The sequence below is a fragment of the Pholis gunnellus genome, assembly GCF_910591455.1.
Source record: "Pholis gunnellus genome assembly, chromosome: 5".
In the NCBI taxonomy this organism is placed as follows: Eukaryota; Metazoa; Chordata; class Actinopteri; order Perciformes; family Pholidae; genus Pholis; species Pholis gunnellus.
In genome coordinates this window covers 1,580,767-1,601,128 of record NC_136531.1, presented here as the reverse complement: position 1 = coordinate 1,601,128, position 20,362 = coordinate 1,580,767, and the positions used below count along the sequence as shown (strand labels likewise).

Below are 20,362 nucleotides of genomic sequence, written 5' to 3'. Positions count from 1 at the left end.
CAGGAACGCTCCGAATGTCTCGCAGGTCCACACGAAACTCTCCTTCTGGAGGAGACGGCATTAATTATTCAAATGAGATTAATGGATGCAGTAGATCTTCTGTCCCAGCAGTGGTTTGCAAGTCAGAGAAGATAGAGGCACGCACGCACGCACGCACACACACACACACACACACACACTCGTTTACAACAGCTCTGACGCACTCGTCTCCCTCTTTACCTTTTCCTCTTTATTTTCTGCCTCACAAACTGTCTCTTAAATATCTTTCTCTATTTGTTTTGTCCTTTCTGTGTGTGTGCGTGTGTGTTATTTTCCATTCTCACATTCCTGCAGTGTGTCGTGTGGCGTCGGAGCTCTAATGAGGTAATGTTACACCTCCAGCTGGGGACAGACACTCGTACACATGTCTGTGTGTGTGTGTGTGTGTGTGTTATATGTGCAGACATGTGGATATCTTGTCAAACATGAAGCCTTCTGTCTGCTGAAGCTGTTCCCGTCCCTCTTCCATGTCCTCCACCACGTCTTCCCGTTACACGGGAGCTCATTTTGGAAGTTTCCGCTTTGTGAGAACACTGAACCAGGTGAATCTGAGAGCAGGTGCTGTGACACAAACCAGATCTCTTCACGGAGCATTCGGAGATTTAAACGGACCCATCTTTGCCTCTAAAGGCTCGAGCTGTTGTTTTTTTGTCTCGAGTACTTTTTAGCTTTTATTTTAGCGTTCGCGATGTGAATAAAGGCTTCAACCAATCACTGCACAACACACTATAGTGTAAAACAACAGAGGCTCAGTCGTGCAAACCCACACGGCTACATGTATTACTCCCTTTACTTTGACAACGGCAGCGCAGAGCAGATCCACTCCTTCTAGTTATTTTACCTTTCACAATAAAAGCCCTCGACACACACACACTTTAACTGAACTTAACTTCACTCAGAAGATTTCCCTGAAAGGAAACTCAATAAAATAGCTCGCATTAGCTCAGGGAAACAGCAGCAGGCAACTGTTGCATATTTGCATCGATGCCTTTAATCTCACTTTTAATGTCGAAGAAAGTCACTTCCCACAAGCTCGGCTCGTCTTTCAACAAGCTTCCTGCGCCACAGCACTCATTTAAAGTTCTGTTTTGGAGCGATAAATTATTCGAAGCAACTTTCATCCGTGTTTTTTATGTGTATGTACATTTGAAGCATGTGTCTTAAACGTGGTCTTCATCCCGTCTGTATGCTTTCTTCAGTTATACTGCTCAGTCAAAGTGCATCCCTCATCAAAGTCAGCGGATGATGTGAGGGAAATATTCAGAGCTCTATTCAGGGACTAGCCTGGAAGTAGTAACACGCATCACTCGTACTCACTGCTCATGCATTTGACAAACATCATGAAAGAGTTACGTGTGCTTACTTTTCAACGCCAGCTTTCAAATTTCCCGGGAAAAGTATTTAGTCGAGTCGACAGAAACTTGACTGAACTGACAAAAAAGTTGTGATCGAGCGGGGAGAGAAATAAATACCAAGAAATGACCAGCGTGCATGTATATTCTACATATGACTTCATGACTTTATCTGAAAATAATGAGCCCAGAATGCACACACACACACACACACACACACACACACCTGTTCAGACAGTTGGTGCTGTATGATACCAGACGGATTCACAGGCTTCATTTACTACACACTTGGTGTCAGAAACTATCCAGGATCATTAACTCAGTAACCTCGTGCATCATCTTCCAGCTACACTCAGTAGAATATGTGCACGCGCAAAACACACGCGCTGCACAAAAAACATAAAACATGCAAAAGACTTTAGCGCTTTAGCAGATGAAACACACTTACTTTGCAGCCATCGCGTTAAATATACGCAGTGCAAACAGAGTGTGGGTGCAGCATTAAGTACACACTGTTGGATGTGTTACAGTAAGTCGTATCGCTGCAGCAGCCTCATCAATACGTGACCAGATGATGCTGATCCAAGATGGCGTCATCCTTTCTCACAGCTTTGGCATCATGTGCCTTTACATCTTTAATACATATATATATGTATATATACTTACATACATGTAAACTGTGTGATAAGAACATACCATCTATGATTATTGATAACTGTTCTATCATAATGTCTTATCATGATATCTACTGACTTTTTTAATTTTGTATTTGTAAATATAATTATCTTTTCATACCTTTTACATTTTTTAACTGTCATTGTGTTTAACGTTTTGTATAACTCTATCTTTATATTGAGCTCATTATTTGCAGATGCCACTTTTTTTTGTCATTTTCCATTTAAATTTTAAAAGCAAACTTTTGAGATGGAAATGTACATTAGACGAGGAGCTAAATAAACCAGGCTGCGTAAGTTTCATCAGAAGTTGGCACTTTAAGCTACGCATGGCTGTAATCTGCGGGTAAAGAAAGAGTAGAAGAAGAAGAGGTTGTGAACCAGAAACAAAGCATGTCCGCTTGTCATCTAACCATCTACGAGAGAAACATGGAGACAGAGGTTCTTCCGGAATTTGGTCCAATTGGGAAAGTATTAATTATTCTTTCATGTCAGCTGGTATTAAATAAATCATAAATCCAACAAGACGCAGAAACAGCTGATGAGTCATGTGAGTTAAATGTTCACTACGGCAGAATCTATTCGGCAAAGAAGTTTTTTTATTATCCATTTAGCGTAAAACTCTTTTTTGAAAAAACACTTTATTTTCCCCCAATTGAAGAAGTTGGATTGAATTGAATTGTTTCCATAAAGCTTTTCTAAAGCGATTCTAAAACATGTGAACGGAAACCCGGTTATTGTCGGTGTGATTTTGTAAAATAATGAATAAATAGTAGACGGTCCTTTGTTTTCACAATGAAACACGAGTTGTTATTTATAACCTCATTGGAAGAACATAATTACTTCCATCGACCATTTCAGAAAAGTACATGAGCGGACGGCACTTATTTCTGCAGAACATGAGATTTATATACAGTATATGTACATATAGTTCTGCCAACACAGAGCGAGATAAATGAGGGTCTTCCATCTGCTCTCCTCCCCAGCGTGAGGCTTGGCAGCTCTGGATGTAAGTGGGGAGACAGTTAAGATGTATACCGAAAGCATATGTTCAATATATACGAGGGAACGCACATCGTCTGTACACGATGAGACCAGAACAGAGAGGAACAGATGGCACCGATCGGAAAATAAAAGCATCTATTAAACCCACAGTCACAATAACATAAACAGAAAAACACGTACACGTCTTCAGACACAAGTCCATCACACACGATCACGTTGAAATATATGTATATTTTTTATGGTGCATATAGTGGTGGAGCGGGTTGTCCTTCAATCAGAAGATCGGCTGATCGATGCCCAGCTCTATGTTTGGGTATAAATTTAGAGTCAAACAGACCATAAGGCAGGGGATGCTTTAGGGGCGGGGCTACACGGTGATTGACAGGTCTCTACCAGAGACGTATACGGCGTCTCTACGTCACTCCTCCTCAGTCCAGATGTGGTCACTTCCTGTTTATTGGCTGCAAAAAAACAACAAGGCAACAGCCATAATCCAAGATGGCGATGGCAAAAATTGCCAAACTCAAGGCTTCAAAACATCAGTCAACAAACCAATGGGTGACGTCCCGATGACTACGTCTACTTCTTCTATACGTTTGTGATTGTGTCCTCCACTCTGGAAATGTTTGGAAATGGCAGAAGGAAGGAGTGAAACAGTGGATGGATGGAGGAAAAGATGGCTGAATGGATAAATGCCTTTCTAGACCTGTAAGAATAACATTTGCCACTGCAGTGAATCTCACGCAACCAGCATTCTATGGCTGCAACAATGGTGGCAAGGAACAGCAAGCAATTACCTGGGCTCAGATTGCCCATTGAAGAGTGGAGGTTCTGCTGACATGGGCAACGCTCAGAGCAACAGCCTGAGCAACAGAGGACGACACAGTCCTGGTTGTCATTCTTACAATGAGTTTGATAGGAATGCATTTAGAGTTGTGAAATGTGTAAATTCATGAGCCCTGACATTTCTCCATTAATACGCTTTGATGTTCCCGTCTCTGTGTATTTTTTGTTTTTTTTAATTTATGCTCCCTGGACACACCGGAGCGTCCTCACCTCCTCTCCTGCTCCCTCTGCTGAGTGTCGGAGACAGATAGAGGACATGAGGGGAGAGGAGGAGGAGCAGAGAGAAAGGATCCTGAGAGAGGAGGTGTAAAGCTGCACCTGCACTCACCGATAGCCTCTCCAAGACAGATGACAGGCTGTCACAAAAGGACACACACACACACACACACACACACACACACACACACATTTTTAAATGTGCAGTTTGCACTCACATACACACAAGCATACAATACAGGCGGGTCATTGGGGGGCAGGTTCCAGTTATACAAACATTTCTGAACCAGCGGCACTTTGAGAGGAAACAATATGAATTCAAGGGCAAAAACAATTCTTGCAATTGGTGGTGTACTGATCCCCTCACACATCAATGACACAGTTTAACGTTAACCATCAGAGTGTAAATAAAGTTTAACGTTAACCATCACAGTGTAAATAAAGTTTAACGTTAACCATCAGAGTGTAAATAAAGTTTAACGTTAACCATCACAGTGTAAATAAAGTTTTAACATTAACCATCAGAGAGTAAATAAAGTTTTAACGTTAAAACTTTATTTACTCTCTGATGGTTAACGTTAACCATCACAGTGTAAATAAAGTTTTAATGTTAACCATCAGAGTGTAAATAAAGTTTAACGTTAACCATCACAGTGTAAATAAAGTTTTAACATTAACCATCAGAGAGTAAATAAAGTTTTAACGTTAAAACTTTATTTACTCTCTGATGGTTAACGTTAACCATCACAGTGTAAATAAAGTTTTAACTTTAACCATCAGAGTGTAAATAAAGTTTAACGTTAACCATCACAGTATAAATAAAGTTTTAATGTTAACCATCAGTGTAAATAAAGTTTAACGTTAACCATCAGAGTGTAAATAAAGTTTAACGTTAACCATCAGAGTGTAAATAAAGTTTAACGTTAACCATCAGAGTGTAAATAAAGTTTTAAGGTTAACCATCAGAGTGTAAATAAAGTTTTAACGTTAACCATCAGAGTGTAAATAAAGTTTAACGTTAACCATCAGAGTGTAAATAAAGTTTAACGTTAACCATCAGAGTGTAAATAAAGTTTAACGTTAACCATCAGAGTGTAAATAAAGTTTAACGTTAACCATCAGAGTGTAAATAAAGTTTTAACGTTAACCATCAGAGTGTAAATAAAGTTTAACGTTAACCATCAGAGTGTAAATAAAGTTTAACGTTAACCATCAGAGTGTAAATAAAGTTTAACGTTAACCATCAGAGTGTAAATAAAGTTTTAAGGTTAACCATCAGAGTGTAAATAAAGTTTAACGTTAACCATCAGAGTGTAAATAAAGTTTAACGTTAACCATCAGAGTGTAAATAAAGTTTTAAGGTTAACCATCACAGTGTAAATAAAGTTTTAACGTTAACCATCAGAGTGTAAATAAAGTTTAACGTTAACCATCAGAGTGTAAATAAAGTTTAACGTTAACCATCAGAGTGTAAATAAAGTTTTAAGGTTAACCATCAGAGTGTAAATAAAGTTTAACGTTAACCATCAGAGTGTAAATAAAGTTACGAGTACTGGCTGAAGGTTCATTATAACGTCATCATGATGTGTTCACATGTAGTCTGTAAAATGTAGTTTTGGTGAGAAACTTGAATGAATCCAGTAGTTTGAAGGAGATGTTTTCACATGAATATAAAATAGATATTAGAGATGAATTATGAGCTGTTTACACTAACTCTAATAATACATCATTCAAACTACTGACGACAACATGTTCATAAAAATACAATCTTCATCATTTAAATTGTGTGTTTTTATGAAGAAAACAAACGTAGCCTTTATAACTACAAAACAAACATACTTATTCAAACCAAAACCACAATCGTTTAGCTTTGAAAAGGCAGTGTGTGCATAGAGCATCATGTAGCAGAGGGCTGCTGACCAAAGCTGCCAGAGGCTGTTCAATGAGCTTCAGTCAGAACGTGTTTGATTAGTAGCTATCACACCACTACCTTGTTAAGGCAATTAGGACATTGATGGCTAATTTTCACTCATACATTTAGTTTACTGTATGTTTTGACGAGAATTTGCTCATTCTTTATTGCCAGTATTTCCCTTTTTTTCAGGGCAGCTTCCTACAACTAAACCTCCAAATCTCTTCAAGCAGCCAAGGCGAGAGGGAGGCCTGATGCTGAGCAACAGCAGGTGTCAACCGCTAAAGACTGAAGCCAAACTCCTTCCTTCTCTTGCTTCTCTCTGTCTCTCTCCATCCCTGTCCGTGGTGGCACAGCGCATTAGGATCAGATTCACTCATTGGAAGCGACGTTATTACTGCAACCAGGAGCCGAGAGCAGACGCGCACGTATAATCACCACGCTGGAGATGTGAATGCGGAGAGACAGATATCCTATGGCGCTGGTTTTGTTGAGCATAACGGAGCTCCCATCATTAGCTGTGAGAAACCTCAGAGAAAAAAAGAACTGAGGATGAATAAATGTATTCTGCTCTTCAATAAACGGACCGACGCTGGCTTCGTAGGCTTCACTGGGTTATGTTTGTGTAGTGAATGTGTAGAATGTGCTAAAGAGGAGCGACAGAAGACGTCTGTCTTAGCCGACAAAGCTCTTTACAACGTGTCTCTTCATTCACACACAGATGATGGCAGAGCAGCCATGCAAGGCGCTGGCCGGCCCATTGGGGAGCAATTTGGGGTTCTTGGGGCTCAAGGACACTTCGACAAGCGGACTTCCCCGAGCAGAGGATCGATTCCACCAGTGCTTTATCTCCTGAGCCACAGACAACATGTCATCTATTGAAAATGAACAATGTGGGAGGGTTTGACTCCAGGCCCGCAAGAAATAAGATTCCCTTTTTGCATCTGAATCGGCTCTTTTATTGTGCGATGTAGAGTTTTTATTTTGTGACACAGAGAAACCGTGTTTGTGATTTAATAGCTATGTCTGTCAGATAAATGTGCTTCAGACGCTAATAACTTCAGTGTAACAGCGTGTGACTTCCAGCGCTGATCTTCGTGAATTGGACTGTTTTGCAATGAGGCTCATTTACACAGAAAGGCGCCATTTTTGTGCCAAATTTCTGTCACAGAACCTAATTTAAATATGCGCAAATAGCACAGAAGCGCCAAGAAGCCATTTTCTCAGCAGCCCAGTTCAAAGGTTGAGATTTATACAGACATTTTTGTCTTATTTGTGCAGCTTTAGCGGCCACACAAGCCACGCCCTCTTGCCTAAGCACTGACCGTCACATTTCAAAAACATCCGAGGATAACGGAAAGTATTTTTACTAACTCAACAGCATCTAAACCAAAGAAATATAAAAGGTTGAGTTGAGTAACAATGCTCTGGAACACAATGCACGAGGCTTTCAGCTGGAGCTTTTCTTAAATAAAAGAATGACCGACAAAACAGGCATGCAGCAGGGGGCTGAGCCTGAGGGAGAATTCACTCAAAGAGCAAAACTTTTGATTTACTGTTGGCACACCTGCGTTCTCCGCACCAGTCCACAAACACACAAACACCAGGCTGACACACACGGCTCCACACAATCTAGCTGTGTGCAGGGTTCAGCTGTACAGGCAGGCTAAGCAGAGCCTGGTGTGGGGACTCACGCTGCTCCTAATCCCCTTCCTGCAGCTCGCCTACTGTTTGTGTTTGCAGCACGCTAGTTCCCAGGGGTGCGACGTTTTATCGTGCTCCCCCTCCTTGCCTCGACATGCGCTGCATGTGGTGATTGTGAGTACTGGGGAGTTACCGGTGGTAGTGAACGCACTAAGCATTGGGGTTTGGATTCCACAGAGACGAGGCGATAGATCTCTGCGGCTGCTGTTTAAAGGACGACAACAGAGGGGGAAATATGTGCCGAAACTGGGATCAGAGTGGAGGAAACAGACCGCGTACAACATCACGAAGAAGCAAGATGGTGGCGGCGGTATCTTCTCCAGCCTCGGGGCTGGAACGGTGCGCTGTTGAAATTTATGGAAAATCTCGAGAAACCAGGGCAGTAAAAAGTGAATGAGTAATGTTCACCTTCCCCTTGAGGGCAAAACAAGAAGAGGAGGATGAAGAGAGTGGAAATGAAGAGGAGGGAGGGAACATGGCTAAAGTAGAAAAAAAGAAAGATCAGTTAAAAATGGTGGAAACCTTTTGGGGGACAATAGAGAAGCAAAAAGTGAATAATTCATGGAAAAGAGATATGTAACAGAAATATATAAATACAGTGGCTTGCAAAAGTATTCATACCCCTTGAACTTTTCCACATTTTGTCACATTACACGCCACAAACATAAATATATTTTATTGGAATTTTATGTGAAAGACCAACACAAAGTGTCACACAATTGTGAAGTACAAAGAACATTATACATGTTTTTAAATTTTTTTCACAAATACAAAACTGAAAAGTGCAGTGTGCAAAATTATTCAGTCCCCCTGAGTCAATACTTTGTGGAACCGCCTTTTGCTGCAATTACAGCTGCAAGTCTTTTGGGGTATGTCTCTACCAGCGCTGCACATCTAGAGACTGAGATTTTTGCCCATTCTTCTTTGCAAAACAGCTCAAGCTCAGTCAGATTAGATGGAGAGCGTTTGTGAACGGCGGTTTTCAGATCTTGCCACAGATTCTCGATGGGATTTAGGTCTGGACTTTGACTGGGCCATTCTAACACATGAATATGTTTTGTTTTAAACCATTCCATTGTAGCCCTGGCTTTATGTTTAGGGTCGTTGTCCTGCTGGAAGGTGAACCTCCGCCCCAGTCTCAAGTCTTTTGCAGACTCCAACAGGTTTTCTTCCAAGATTGCCCTGTATTTGGCTCCATCCATCTTCCCATCAACTCTGACCAACTTCCCTGTCCCTGCTGAAGAGAAGCACCCCCAGAGCATCATGCTACCACCACCATGTTTGACAGTGGGGATGGTGTGTTCAGGGTGATGTGCAGTGTTAGGTTTCCGCCACACATAACGTTTTGCATTTAGGCCAAAAAGTTCAATTTTGGTCTCATCTGACCAGAGCACCTTCTTCCACATGTTTGCTGTGTCCCCCACATGGTTTCTGGCAAACTGCAAACGGGACTTCTTATGGTTTTCTTTTAACAATGGCTTTCTTCTTGCCACCCTTCCATAAAGGCCAGATTTGTAGAGTGCACGCCCAATAGTTGTCCTGTGGACAGATTCCCCCACCTGAGCTGTGGATCTCTGCAGTTCGTCCAGAGTCACCATGGGCCTCTTGGCTGCATCTCTTGTCAGTGCTCTGCTTGTTCGGCCTGTAAGTTTAGGTGGACGGCTGTGTCTTGGTAGGTTTGCAGTTGTGCCATACTCTTTCCATTTCCGGATAATGGATTGAGCAGTGCTCCGTGACATGTTCAAAGCTTGGGAAATCTTTTTATAGCCTAACCCTGCTTTAAACTTCTCCACAACTTTATCTCTGACCTGTCTGGTGTGTTCCTTGGACTTCATGGTCCTGTTTGCTCCCCAATATTCTCTTAACAAACCTCTGAGGCCGTCACAGAACAGCTGTATTTGTACTGAGATTAGATTACACACAGGTGGACTCTATTTAGTCATAAGGTCAACATTCAATCATTCAGCAGTCATCAGGCAACTTCTGAAGGCAATTGGTTGCACTCAGAGAAAAGGGGGCTGAATAATTTTGCACACTGCACTTTTCAGTTTTTTATTTGTGAAAAAAATTTAAAAACAAGTATCATTTTCTTTGTTCTTCACAATTGTGTGACACTTTGTGTTGGTCTTTCACATAAAATTCCAATAAAATATATTTATGTTTGTGGCGTGTAATGTGACAAAATGTGGAAAAGTTCAAGGGGTATGAATACTTTTGCAAGCCACTGTACTAAGCACAAACATTTTCTTTGGAAGCAAATATTTAAAATAACTATTTTAATATGAATTAAAAGAGGGCATTGTGGGAAGAGAGAAAGGAGATGTGCTTAAATCATGTGGCATGGTTTTCAGCGTGTTTGACTTTTTACAGTCACATCTGGCTTAACAACCACATTAATGAATGCAAGTTAAAGGAAGAACGTTCACGGTGAGAGTGGATGGATGGATGGATGGAGGATGGATGGATGGATGAACGGACTGATGGATGGATGGATGGATGAACGGACTGATGGATGGATGGATGGATGGATGGATGGATGGTGGAAAAGATGGATGGATGATAGATGGGATGGAGGGAGGTACGATGGACGGATGGATGGATAGATTTTATACATAAAGGCCATTTCACCAGTCATTGGGAGTTCCAGTTGGGAAATATTATTGGTTTTGCTTTTTTAATTATTGGAGCTTGAACCACACCTGGGACGAGAATGTAGGCTCTCTTTGTCCCGGCTGCCTCCGTTTTAAAGCTTTATTTGTCTCTTCTGCGTCACCAAACGTGGACCTACGAAGGTTTAATACTAAATCTCTGGAGTGAATCACTTTAAAAGTCAATATGCACTTGTGCACAATTAGACTGTTGCTCTATGACTTTAGAGCCCATAGTGAGGGTAGCTTAAGCAATTGGTATAAAGCTTGTTTGTACACAGAATCATTGTGGCCCATTTGATGAGCTTCTAATTGATAACCAAAGAAACGGTTAGAGTTGATTGTGTTGTCTTTGAATACTCCTAATATTTCTCCTGTGCACAGTATGTCGGTTAATTAAGCTGTTTGGAAAGTCACCAACATAGAGGAATGTCTTTCTACGAGCTTCATCCAACAAGAGACACAGATGAGCGATGTTTACCCAGCATCCCCAGACCCTGTTGGCGTCGTCGTCTCCTTTAAAGCGGGTCTGTTTACTGATCGTGATGGGGCAACAACTGGGAAAAGAAAGCTACAATTTGATCATTTTATCAATTCATGGTAATTACTTTTCCTCTCATGTGCCAAGAGATAATATGTTAAATTGGAAATGTCTGCTTCTTGCCAGAGGTTGTTTTTTTTCTGTTGTTTTCCTTATTCTCTCACCAGCTATATTTTTATTACCATCGAGCAGAATTGCTAGCTGAACTGAAAGGACACCAATAAGGTCCAGAGAATCCAGAGCTCTTGTATTTATTCCTTAAAACCAACGTGAGTGATGCACACGTCAAAGAACGGCATCTTCAAGGAGAGTAACATTTAGGTTTTCATCACAGTGCCACAGCCGTTCTAATAATCAATTTAAACTCAGCTGTCAGCTGGTTTGTGATGTTTGGTTGCAATGAAAATCGATAATATATTCTGTGGCAATAAAACACCTCTATGGGGTTCTGTGTGAGTGAAGAAACGTGTGTACAGATTGATCTAGAGTTCTTGTTATTGGGAGTTTCTTCATCAATCACTTGAAACTAGCCGTTATAGGCTGTGAATCGGCCGACAACCTGAAGTGTGTTTGACACCATCCGAAAATCAGACCAACCACTCTGATGGCCGATAAGTGATTTTAGCAGGAAAAGCTAAACTATGTTAAAGGCTGTACGATTGTGTTACCCATAGCATCACGTATACGTTTCAGAACGAGAATACAGACATTTTTCATGAAAAAGCAGTTGAACCGACAGTGTGTTAAGTAGAAATTCTTCGTTGATGTAGTGACCGCACAGCGTCTTAAGCATGAAAGTCTTTGTATAGAAGAAGTGGACGTAGTCACTGTGACGTCACCCATCAGTCTGTGGGTATTAAGCCTGTAGTGAACCTATTAGGACGAGAGGGTGGAGCTGGGAAAGAGTTACCGTTAGCATAACAAATGCTAAGTGACAGCTAGCTAGTGCTAGTTTGTTTGTGATGAAATAAAAAATGCACAGACTCCTTAGAGTGGTCCGTTTCAACCACACAAAAAGCCTGATTATTTTTCATGAAAGATTATTCGGAAGTCACCAACATTACAAACACGGCCAAATGTTTAAGTTCAGTGATTAGCTGAGGCAACACCTAGGAGACAGCTAGCAGCTAGCTAAGCAGCCACGCCCTTAATTATGCATAACGTGATATGAATATAGTTCATTAGTTTTAATCAATTCACCACCGGTACAGTTTTTTGAACAGGAACATGTTTATTCCCGCTGTAAAGGTGGATATTTTAACATGGGGGTCTATGAGGATCAACGTGCTTCTGGAGCCTCAAGTGACCATTTGAGGAACTGTGGTTTTTCACTTTTTGGCTCCGGAGGTTTCGGTTTAATTCTTTGTGAGCTATTTAAAACTAGCGAAGACATGTCAAAATAAAACAACAGAAGCAAAGTGCTGCATGACTTGCTGTCATTTCACCGGAATTTGATTTACCCTCAGGCGTCCACGACAAAACCGCCCAGTGAATGAGTTGAATATATACATGAAGGTGTGAAAGCCACTTTCATGCGTTTTTGGCAGAAGTTACAATACTTCAAATACAGACTGCAACGTACAGACATTTGCATCCTTTCAAATCCTAACTTGCAATAACAGACACTCCCAGTTCCTGTCCTGATCAATAAAAAAGACGTGAAAATATTTGAAAAATGGCTATAGACTCTCGCTGCGTCACTCAACATAGCAGAAGAAGAGGATCAAAGGAAACTGAAAGCAGTCAGAGCAACGCTCTGCCATTAAAAAAACAATACAACAGACTGTGAATGGACAAAAACACAGAGCAGAAACCACAGAAACCACATCGCTTCATGCTAACTGAGACTGGAAACGGGTTCAGGTTCGGGGTTACGTTTGTAAAGGATTCATCATTGATTTCACTCACAAAACCTATATTATGAGGTTGAGTAATGAGGTTGGTTTAAGTGAATTTATTTCACCAGCAAAAGGTTTCGCCTGATATTAATGAAGTCGTCAGTAACAGAATGAACGTGTGGTAAATTTACGAGGGTCATTTTCAGCTCATTTGTTAAAGTACATTACAGTGATTAGCTGAATCACATCATCGTTGTGTTGTTGTCCGCCGTGTCCCACGTCGACAGTGACTAACTTAAATGTTTCTTATTTAACTTAGACGGTGTTGGCCATGCATGGTAGCACAATGCACCATGAACTGCCGAGATAATCCAAGCCTTTAAATATACGCCTGATAAATCAAAATGATACATTTGAACTTATTATTAATTCACTAATAATACAACTTATAAATAGGGAAACACATTAGTGTGAATGAATAAGCTTGTGTTTCTATTTAATCCTACACGACCTTATAAATATGGTGTTTATCCATTATGCTTTAATTTGTGATACAAATAGTTTTCTTGCTTTGCCAGATGTGCGTTAGAATAAAACACTCATGTGAGTCCCCTGACAAACAGAGAGAGCACAAAGGGAACAGGAGGTCCTCACCCTGCCATGACGATGAAGAAATCCAGTCGGTTCCACGTGTCCCCGAGGTAACAGTGTCGTCCAAAGATCCCCAGCGCGACCATCTTTATAACCATCTCCATAGCGAAGAAGACGTAGATGAAAGCGTCGAAAGCCTGACGGGAAGACACAGGGCGACAAAGAGACACGGTGTCATTTCTCAGTGCTTTGGGCGCCGCAAAGAAAGCATCAGAGAAGGACATCGATGAACCTCAGCAGGTCAAAGTGGAACCAACCAACAGGCTTCATGTGAGCGGAGAAAGCTGGAAACAGGAGGTCTTAAAAAACTTCCTTTGACTAAACATTGAACAGTCAAATCAAATAGTTTCCAGGGTATTCAACCTTAGTTTCTTTATAATCATATTCAAATTGCCCAAGCCTGAGGTGGAAAATGACGCAATGAGGGAACGGCTCACGAAGACGCTGCTTTATATTACATGAGGGGAACCTACGGAACCACTGTAATACAACTTGAGATGTAGGACGCTGAATATAATGCGACTGTTGGTGCAGGTTCCCTTTGCATCCAACAAAAAAAACCCAGCAGCAAATGGAAAAAACACCACCTGGTGCGGTGAATCTGTGGGAACATGGTGATGTCAGAGTCGAGTCTCTGGAGTCGATGTGTCCGTCGTGCCTGCTGTCAGTGACACACAGCGGCGTGGGGGACATGTCATGTTTGCTTGACTCTTTATCAAATGAGCGCTTTGAGGCCGGTGCCAAGATGTGCTCGCTCCATCATCTCAGGGTTGCTCCGGCATCATGAACGCGGCTCCGCCCCCAATCCACCATTTATCGTGTTAGTAAGGAGACTCTTTCTGCTGGCTTTTAGAGACAATTTCTGGTAAAAAAATATTATATTTTTATTTGTAACATTGCCCATAACTGCCACAGTTTTTAGATATTCAACACAATTCCATATTTAAACACATCTTTGAACAGTGGTCGCCCTATGAGACCTTCACTTCACGGTCATCTACGACAAAGAAAATCATTAAACTGTCATATTTCAGAAGCCAGAAGCAGCAAATATTTACCAATTTAGCTTGAAAAATTATTGAAAATCCAAATTGGCAGCTGTGAATAAACCAGCTGTGAATAAATTGGGTAGCCAATTAATCGACTTATTGTTTCAGCTTTAGTACAGACGTCAGTCTTTGGTTCCGACTGATGCCGTCAGTAGAGGCCACTTGGGAGTTTTGGAACATTATTCAGCACAAATGAAAATAATTGCTAATTGCAGCGAAAGGCACTTCTGTATGAAACGCGAGGGCAAAGGTGGCAAAGTCCAGAGGGCAGTTTCCACGACATCGACCCAATGGCTCCTTTGGGACGAGGTGGCTGATCACCCTGCAGTGTTTCCTGGGCGTCCCCTCGTTTCTCTCCTCTTACCTTCATCTCTCTTCCTGCAACCGTTTTATTTATTGTCTTTCTCTAACAATTTAATACCTCCATCTCTCTCCAAACCTTCTCTCTATTAAACCCCCCCCCCCCCCCCCCCTTCTCCCCAGTCGAGCAGTTGGCCCTAAACTGTGGCGTAATGGAAAATAATTTGTTTGTGCAGTAATCAGAGATAAGCCCCACATCGACATCCCCCCACCTCGCTGCAGCTTTAATCAAGCATCTAATTAAAAGAAAAAAAAATCCAAATAAATCAAAGAACCCAGCTCGCTAATGCGTGATATTGCTGTTGTGAGCAAAAAGCCGAGATTAGCTGCTGTTCTTTTCTGTGTATGAAGGGGGATTAGGGAGGAACTGACGCGCTCGGCGTTGCCAGTAATTTGATTTTCAGAGGGTGAAGTACTGTAGGCAACATGATCTGAATCTGAACCGCTGATGTGAATCCTTTGCTTCGTCACTCTCTACTCAGCAGTCCTGGAGGAGCGTGGTGGAGCTGCAGGACTTGGCCTGCTAATGCGGAGGAATGGTCGCAGTTTGCAACCTTGACCTTTGTCAAACCGGGAAAGATGGACGAGGTGCTGCCTTTTGTAAAGTTCGCTGAACCGAGGGAGGTGAAAACTCCACCAAATGTCAAGAGAAACATTCCTCCTCTGACATTTCCACCGCTCTCTTTCTTAACCTCTCACTCGCTTGTCTCCTGGTCTCTTTTACGTCTCTATACTTCTGTATCATCCGTCTCTCTCTGGGTTTCCCTTGTTTGACACTTCACTTCTATCCGTCTCTATTCTGGTATGCTCTAAGCTTTCCAACCTTTTCAACTTTGGCGGGCTTTAGCCCAGTCCACGATTACATTTTGAGGCTGATACTGATATCAATAACACAAATATGCATATACAATATTATTATGTTCCACACACATCTACAGCTCTCAATTACAATGCTAACTCGCTCATGTTGAGTAGTACAGCCGAGGCTGATGGGAACGTCAATGTACGCCCACTAACAGTGTGCTCACTGTTGCCACTGACGCGGCTCAGATTGTTGTTATAAAGCTGCAACATTTTGGAAAGAATCCTGCAGAGAAATGAAACCTTTGTCTTTACTTTTCCTTCAGTGGGAAAAATAAAAAGGTTTTAGTGGACGTACATTGACGGCGAGGAGCTGCCCAGACAGATTACACCGCAGTCCGTTAGTACGCAAGTTACGTGATAAATAAATCAACATTGACTTCTGGCCTCTTGGCTGAAAGATGGCTGTTTGTTGGACCCACAGACTGTAGACTAGAAGTGGACGTAGTCATCGTGACGTCACCCGTCGGTTTGTGGACCGATGCTATGAAGCCTCGAGTTTGACGATATTGCCGTGGCCATCTTAGATTTTGGCCGTTGCCATGTTTTTCTTTTTTGCAACCAGTGAACAGGAAGTGACCATATCTGGACTGAGGAGGAGCGACGTAGAGAGACCTGTCAATCATCATTTTTAAGGACCAAACTACGATTTAAGTTGCCTCTGATTCTCACAGAACAACCGATTCTGGTATTCACTTATCATTTTCTCCATTACATCCACTCATCCATCCATCTACGAGCGTTAACTAGCCGACTACATAAACTAACGAAGCTTCCAGAACGTCTTTAAGTCCACATTTGTTAGAGCTTTAAAGATTGTGCTGCTGAGGCCTCGACTGAAATCACGGTATTGAACAACGGATTCTCTGAGAGCAGAGTATTGACTGCGGCACTGCAGCGCACTAAATCCATGCTGGTATTGAATAGGCTCTATAGATACTCTGAGGAGAAATTCTATTAGGTCCAACTCACCAGCCACCTCCCCCAGGGAGCCGGATCAATCCGCTGTGTGTGCTGAGTGCAGAGCCTTTTGTGTGTGTTCGTGTGAGAACGTGAAAAAACCCTCCAAAAAACAGGTGATTCAACAAGCGCTTTACAGAGACAACCGAAGATATACGTGCACCCCCCCCCCCCCCCCCCCCACACACCACTCGGGGTGTGTGCACCTCTTGACATAAGTGAGAAGGGATCCTGTGTCCTGCCAGTTGACGGGGGGGATGGGGGGGGGATAGCTGCCGGGGTGCCGTACGTGAGAAATTCATGCTCGCTGCACCATAAAGACCACATGCTGGCAGTGAGTCACTGCGAGGAGTTACAGGTGAGGAAGCATTGAGAGGAAAGCATTGTGTGTGTGTGTGTGTGTGTGTGTGTGTGTGTGTGTGTGTGTGTGTGTGTGTGTGTGTGTGTGTGTGTGTGTGTGTGTGTGTGTGGGAACAAATTCATGCGCACACTTCCTAGAAGCACATTCTTGGCTCTCTACTTCTAGGAATGTGAGGGCATGTTGTTGTCTTTGTGTGCTCATGTGAGCTGTCTGCTTATGTAGCGGATAACATACAAAATATAGTAGATAGAGTATAAGAGCACAGATTTATTAACGCATGCTTTTGTGAGTGCTTTTGCACAGCGTCGATGTATCTATGCAGAGCCCGTAAATACACATATATAACTATATAACCTGTGTAACTAAGTCAACATTATCTATAGGGCACTTTTAAATTACAGGGAGAGAAACCAGAGTTCCCAGCCATGTCAGAGGCTCTGTGAGGCTGTCATGCCCGTCGTAAGGAACGCCACATCGTAAGCAAATAGAAGTTACGTCGCAAAGTTTGATGCAGTCGAGGAGAAGTTGTGCGACTGAATGAACACGTCCCACAACTGGCCGTATGGTCGTTAAACTCAACAAGCTGTCTGAGTAGCTGTGTGAGTACGGGTAGTTCTGTTAGCCGTTAGACAAACACACCGTCCAAACCAAAGAAAAGTGGGCAAGCTGTTTTTGCACCTCACTGTGTCCTCTGGCTGCAGAGTGTAGGCGGCTGAGGGGTCGGTGATGCGCTCATAATATGCAGTTTGCTGCAGCAGAATGAGAGATGTGGCTGTGGACGGACACAGAGGCGCACGCTCACTCACGGGACGCATGCGAGCGATTGCATGATTCTACTGGTGGATAATAAACACAAGGTCCCAGTACAGTGACACTACATCACTGCTTCAAACACAAAACTGCAATAAGACACAAGCAAACAGTTTCAAGCCCTTAGAGAGTAAATCATGCTGCAACATTGTGTATCAATGGAAGAAAATGTGTGTGTGTGTGTGTTCGTACCTGTAGTATTTGGCATCTGTCCGACGTGCAGTCGATGTTCTCACAGGGCTGGTACATCCCCAGAGTCACGCAGTTCAACAGGATCACCATCATGCTCACGCGTTCGAACCACGTGGAGACGTCGAGCGTTAAGGAGAACAGCTGGAGGAGAAGGAGGCTCAGGACAGGATGCAATCTGAGAGGACACTTCATGCTTTCATACGTCATGAATTCATGATCATGTCAGTGACAAATGATGAGAGATAGGAGGGTCTGAGCATGTGACTTTAACAGCCCCGAAACTTATAAACGGTAAAACTGCAGCGGAGTGGAACGACACTAGAAAGGATTTAATTCAGTCATAGTTTCAGACTTCTGTGATCTGTTCATCTACTGTCTGAGTGTTGCTGTCTGAGAGCCGGCCTTCAGAGCGGTTATAACAGCAGCAATGAAACATATAATGTGTGATGTTTACGATCTGTACGCTGCTAAACTAGCAATATCGATGTCACTGAACTCCTCCCCGACGCCCTCACATGCACCCTCTAAAGAAACCCAAAAGTTAAAGCTGAAACAAGAGAGACGCACATTTCACGTCATTGAATTCTACCACCAGCGACTGTCAGTGTGTCCTTTGAGCAAGGCACTGAAACCCTATGTGTTGACTCTCTGACTGCTCAAACAATTGCTGCAAAACAAATGTCAAGACCATATCTGGTGTTTTGAGAGTATCGAACAACACTTGTTTAGAGGAGAGCAGGAACATGCAAAAACCGAGCTGCATGCAAAGAAAAGAAATTCATTTAAAAAACAACAACAAAAGACAAAGCAGCGGGGTGTGACGGGAGGGATTCAATATGCATTCCTCTGTGTGCTGAGGCAGCGAGCGCACTGCTCGGTGAAACAGTGTGTGAAGGAGGATGTGCAGTAGCAGCCCCGGAGGTCCGATCCTCCCAGAAGGCCGAGCAGCAACAGAAATGCTCCTCCCCCAGAAACAGGCTGCTTCTCTCGGCCCCGCGAGGACCTTTCATCCAGGAACGAGACGGAGCGCTGGAGGTATCACAACACGCACAAAGATAGGCTGTGAGTGGGCAAACACACACACACACGCACACAAACACCCACATGGACACACAAACACCCACATGTACACACAAACACACACATGTACACACGTGTACACACACACAAACACCCACATGTACACATAAACACACACATGGACACACAAACACACACATGTACACACCCACATGTACACACAAACACACACATGTACACACCCACATGTACACACAAACACCCACATGTACACACGTGTACACACACACAAACACCCACATGTACACACGTGTACACACACACAAACACCCACATGTACACACAAACACACACACGCCAACGCACGAGAGCAGGAAAAGCGCACGGATGCTAAATGTGCACGTGCAACCCAAGAGAACCCGCTCGCTCACACTAACCTCACTACAGACACATCTGCAGCGCTGCAGGCTGCTCAACGCTGACGTCCTGTAAAGTTCACGCGCTGAACAAAGTGTTTGATATCTGACTCTCATTCATTCTTCTTCAATCAGTTATTTCTTTTTAATATTGCTGTAAAATGCGCTGGCCGCCAGCTTCAGGCTATTAAATGCAGACACATGGATAACACACACACACACACACACACGCACACACACACACACACACACACGCACACACACACACACACACACACACACACACACACACACACACACACACACACTATGAGCAACCCTGTCTCCTGCTGTGGAGTTTAATCAACTTGTTTATTTATTGACAATATTAAATGAGTGTATTTATAGATGACTTGTGTGTGCAGGCTTCATATCATAAATGCTGAAATATAACCAGAGTTTTGTTTTTAACATCGAGTTACCGAAGCTCAACACTTCCCACAAAATGTTTCAAAATAAAAGCCCGCCAGGAACATGAGGAGTTATTATGTTATCGGGAAAAGCAAGTTGTTGACTTAAAATGTAGTTCAACCACCACTCAAAATGTTTTCAATTTACACAACTGAAAAAGGTTCATGCTGATGAATGAAATCCTCAAACAATTGTTTCTTTATGTTTTACTACGATGGAAGACTTGAAGAAGACGTTTGAAGTCGAGCTACATGTGTTTGTGTTGGTTTCCAATATACAAATATTAATCATGTGGAATAAATTCATTTTTTAGGTTCACTTATAAACAATACAAATATTCAAATCATGCCAAAAGCAGGCATATGCTGCAGGCTAACACTCACACACACACACACACACACACACACTCACACACTCACACACACTACACTTTTTGCAGCCACAGCGATCTTCTGCA

At 42.5% G+C, this 20,362-nt stretch overlaps 1 protein-coding gene across 1 annotated transcript in view; it reads right to left on the bottom strand.

The window, feature by feature from the left end:
* LOC306696211 (voltage-dependent T-type calcium channel subunit alpha-1I-like) overlaps positions 1–20,362 on the bottom strand; it is a gene marked incomplete at both ends in the record, with an annotated part of 137,186 nt that overhangs the window by 99,678 nt on the left and 17,146 nt on the right. Inside the window, 2 exons of the mRNA XM_079159764.1 lie at positions 13,430–13,563; positions 18,020–18,160. Coding sequence (XP_079015890.1) covers positions 13,430–13,563; positions 18,020–18,160 — 275 coding nt within the window. The remainder of the gene's footprint in view (positions 1–13,429; positions 13,564–18,019; positions 18,161–20,362) is intronic.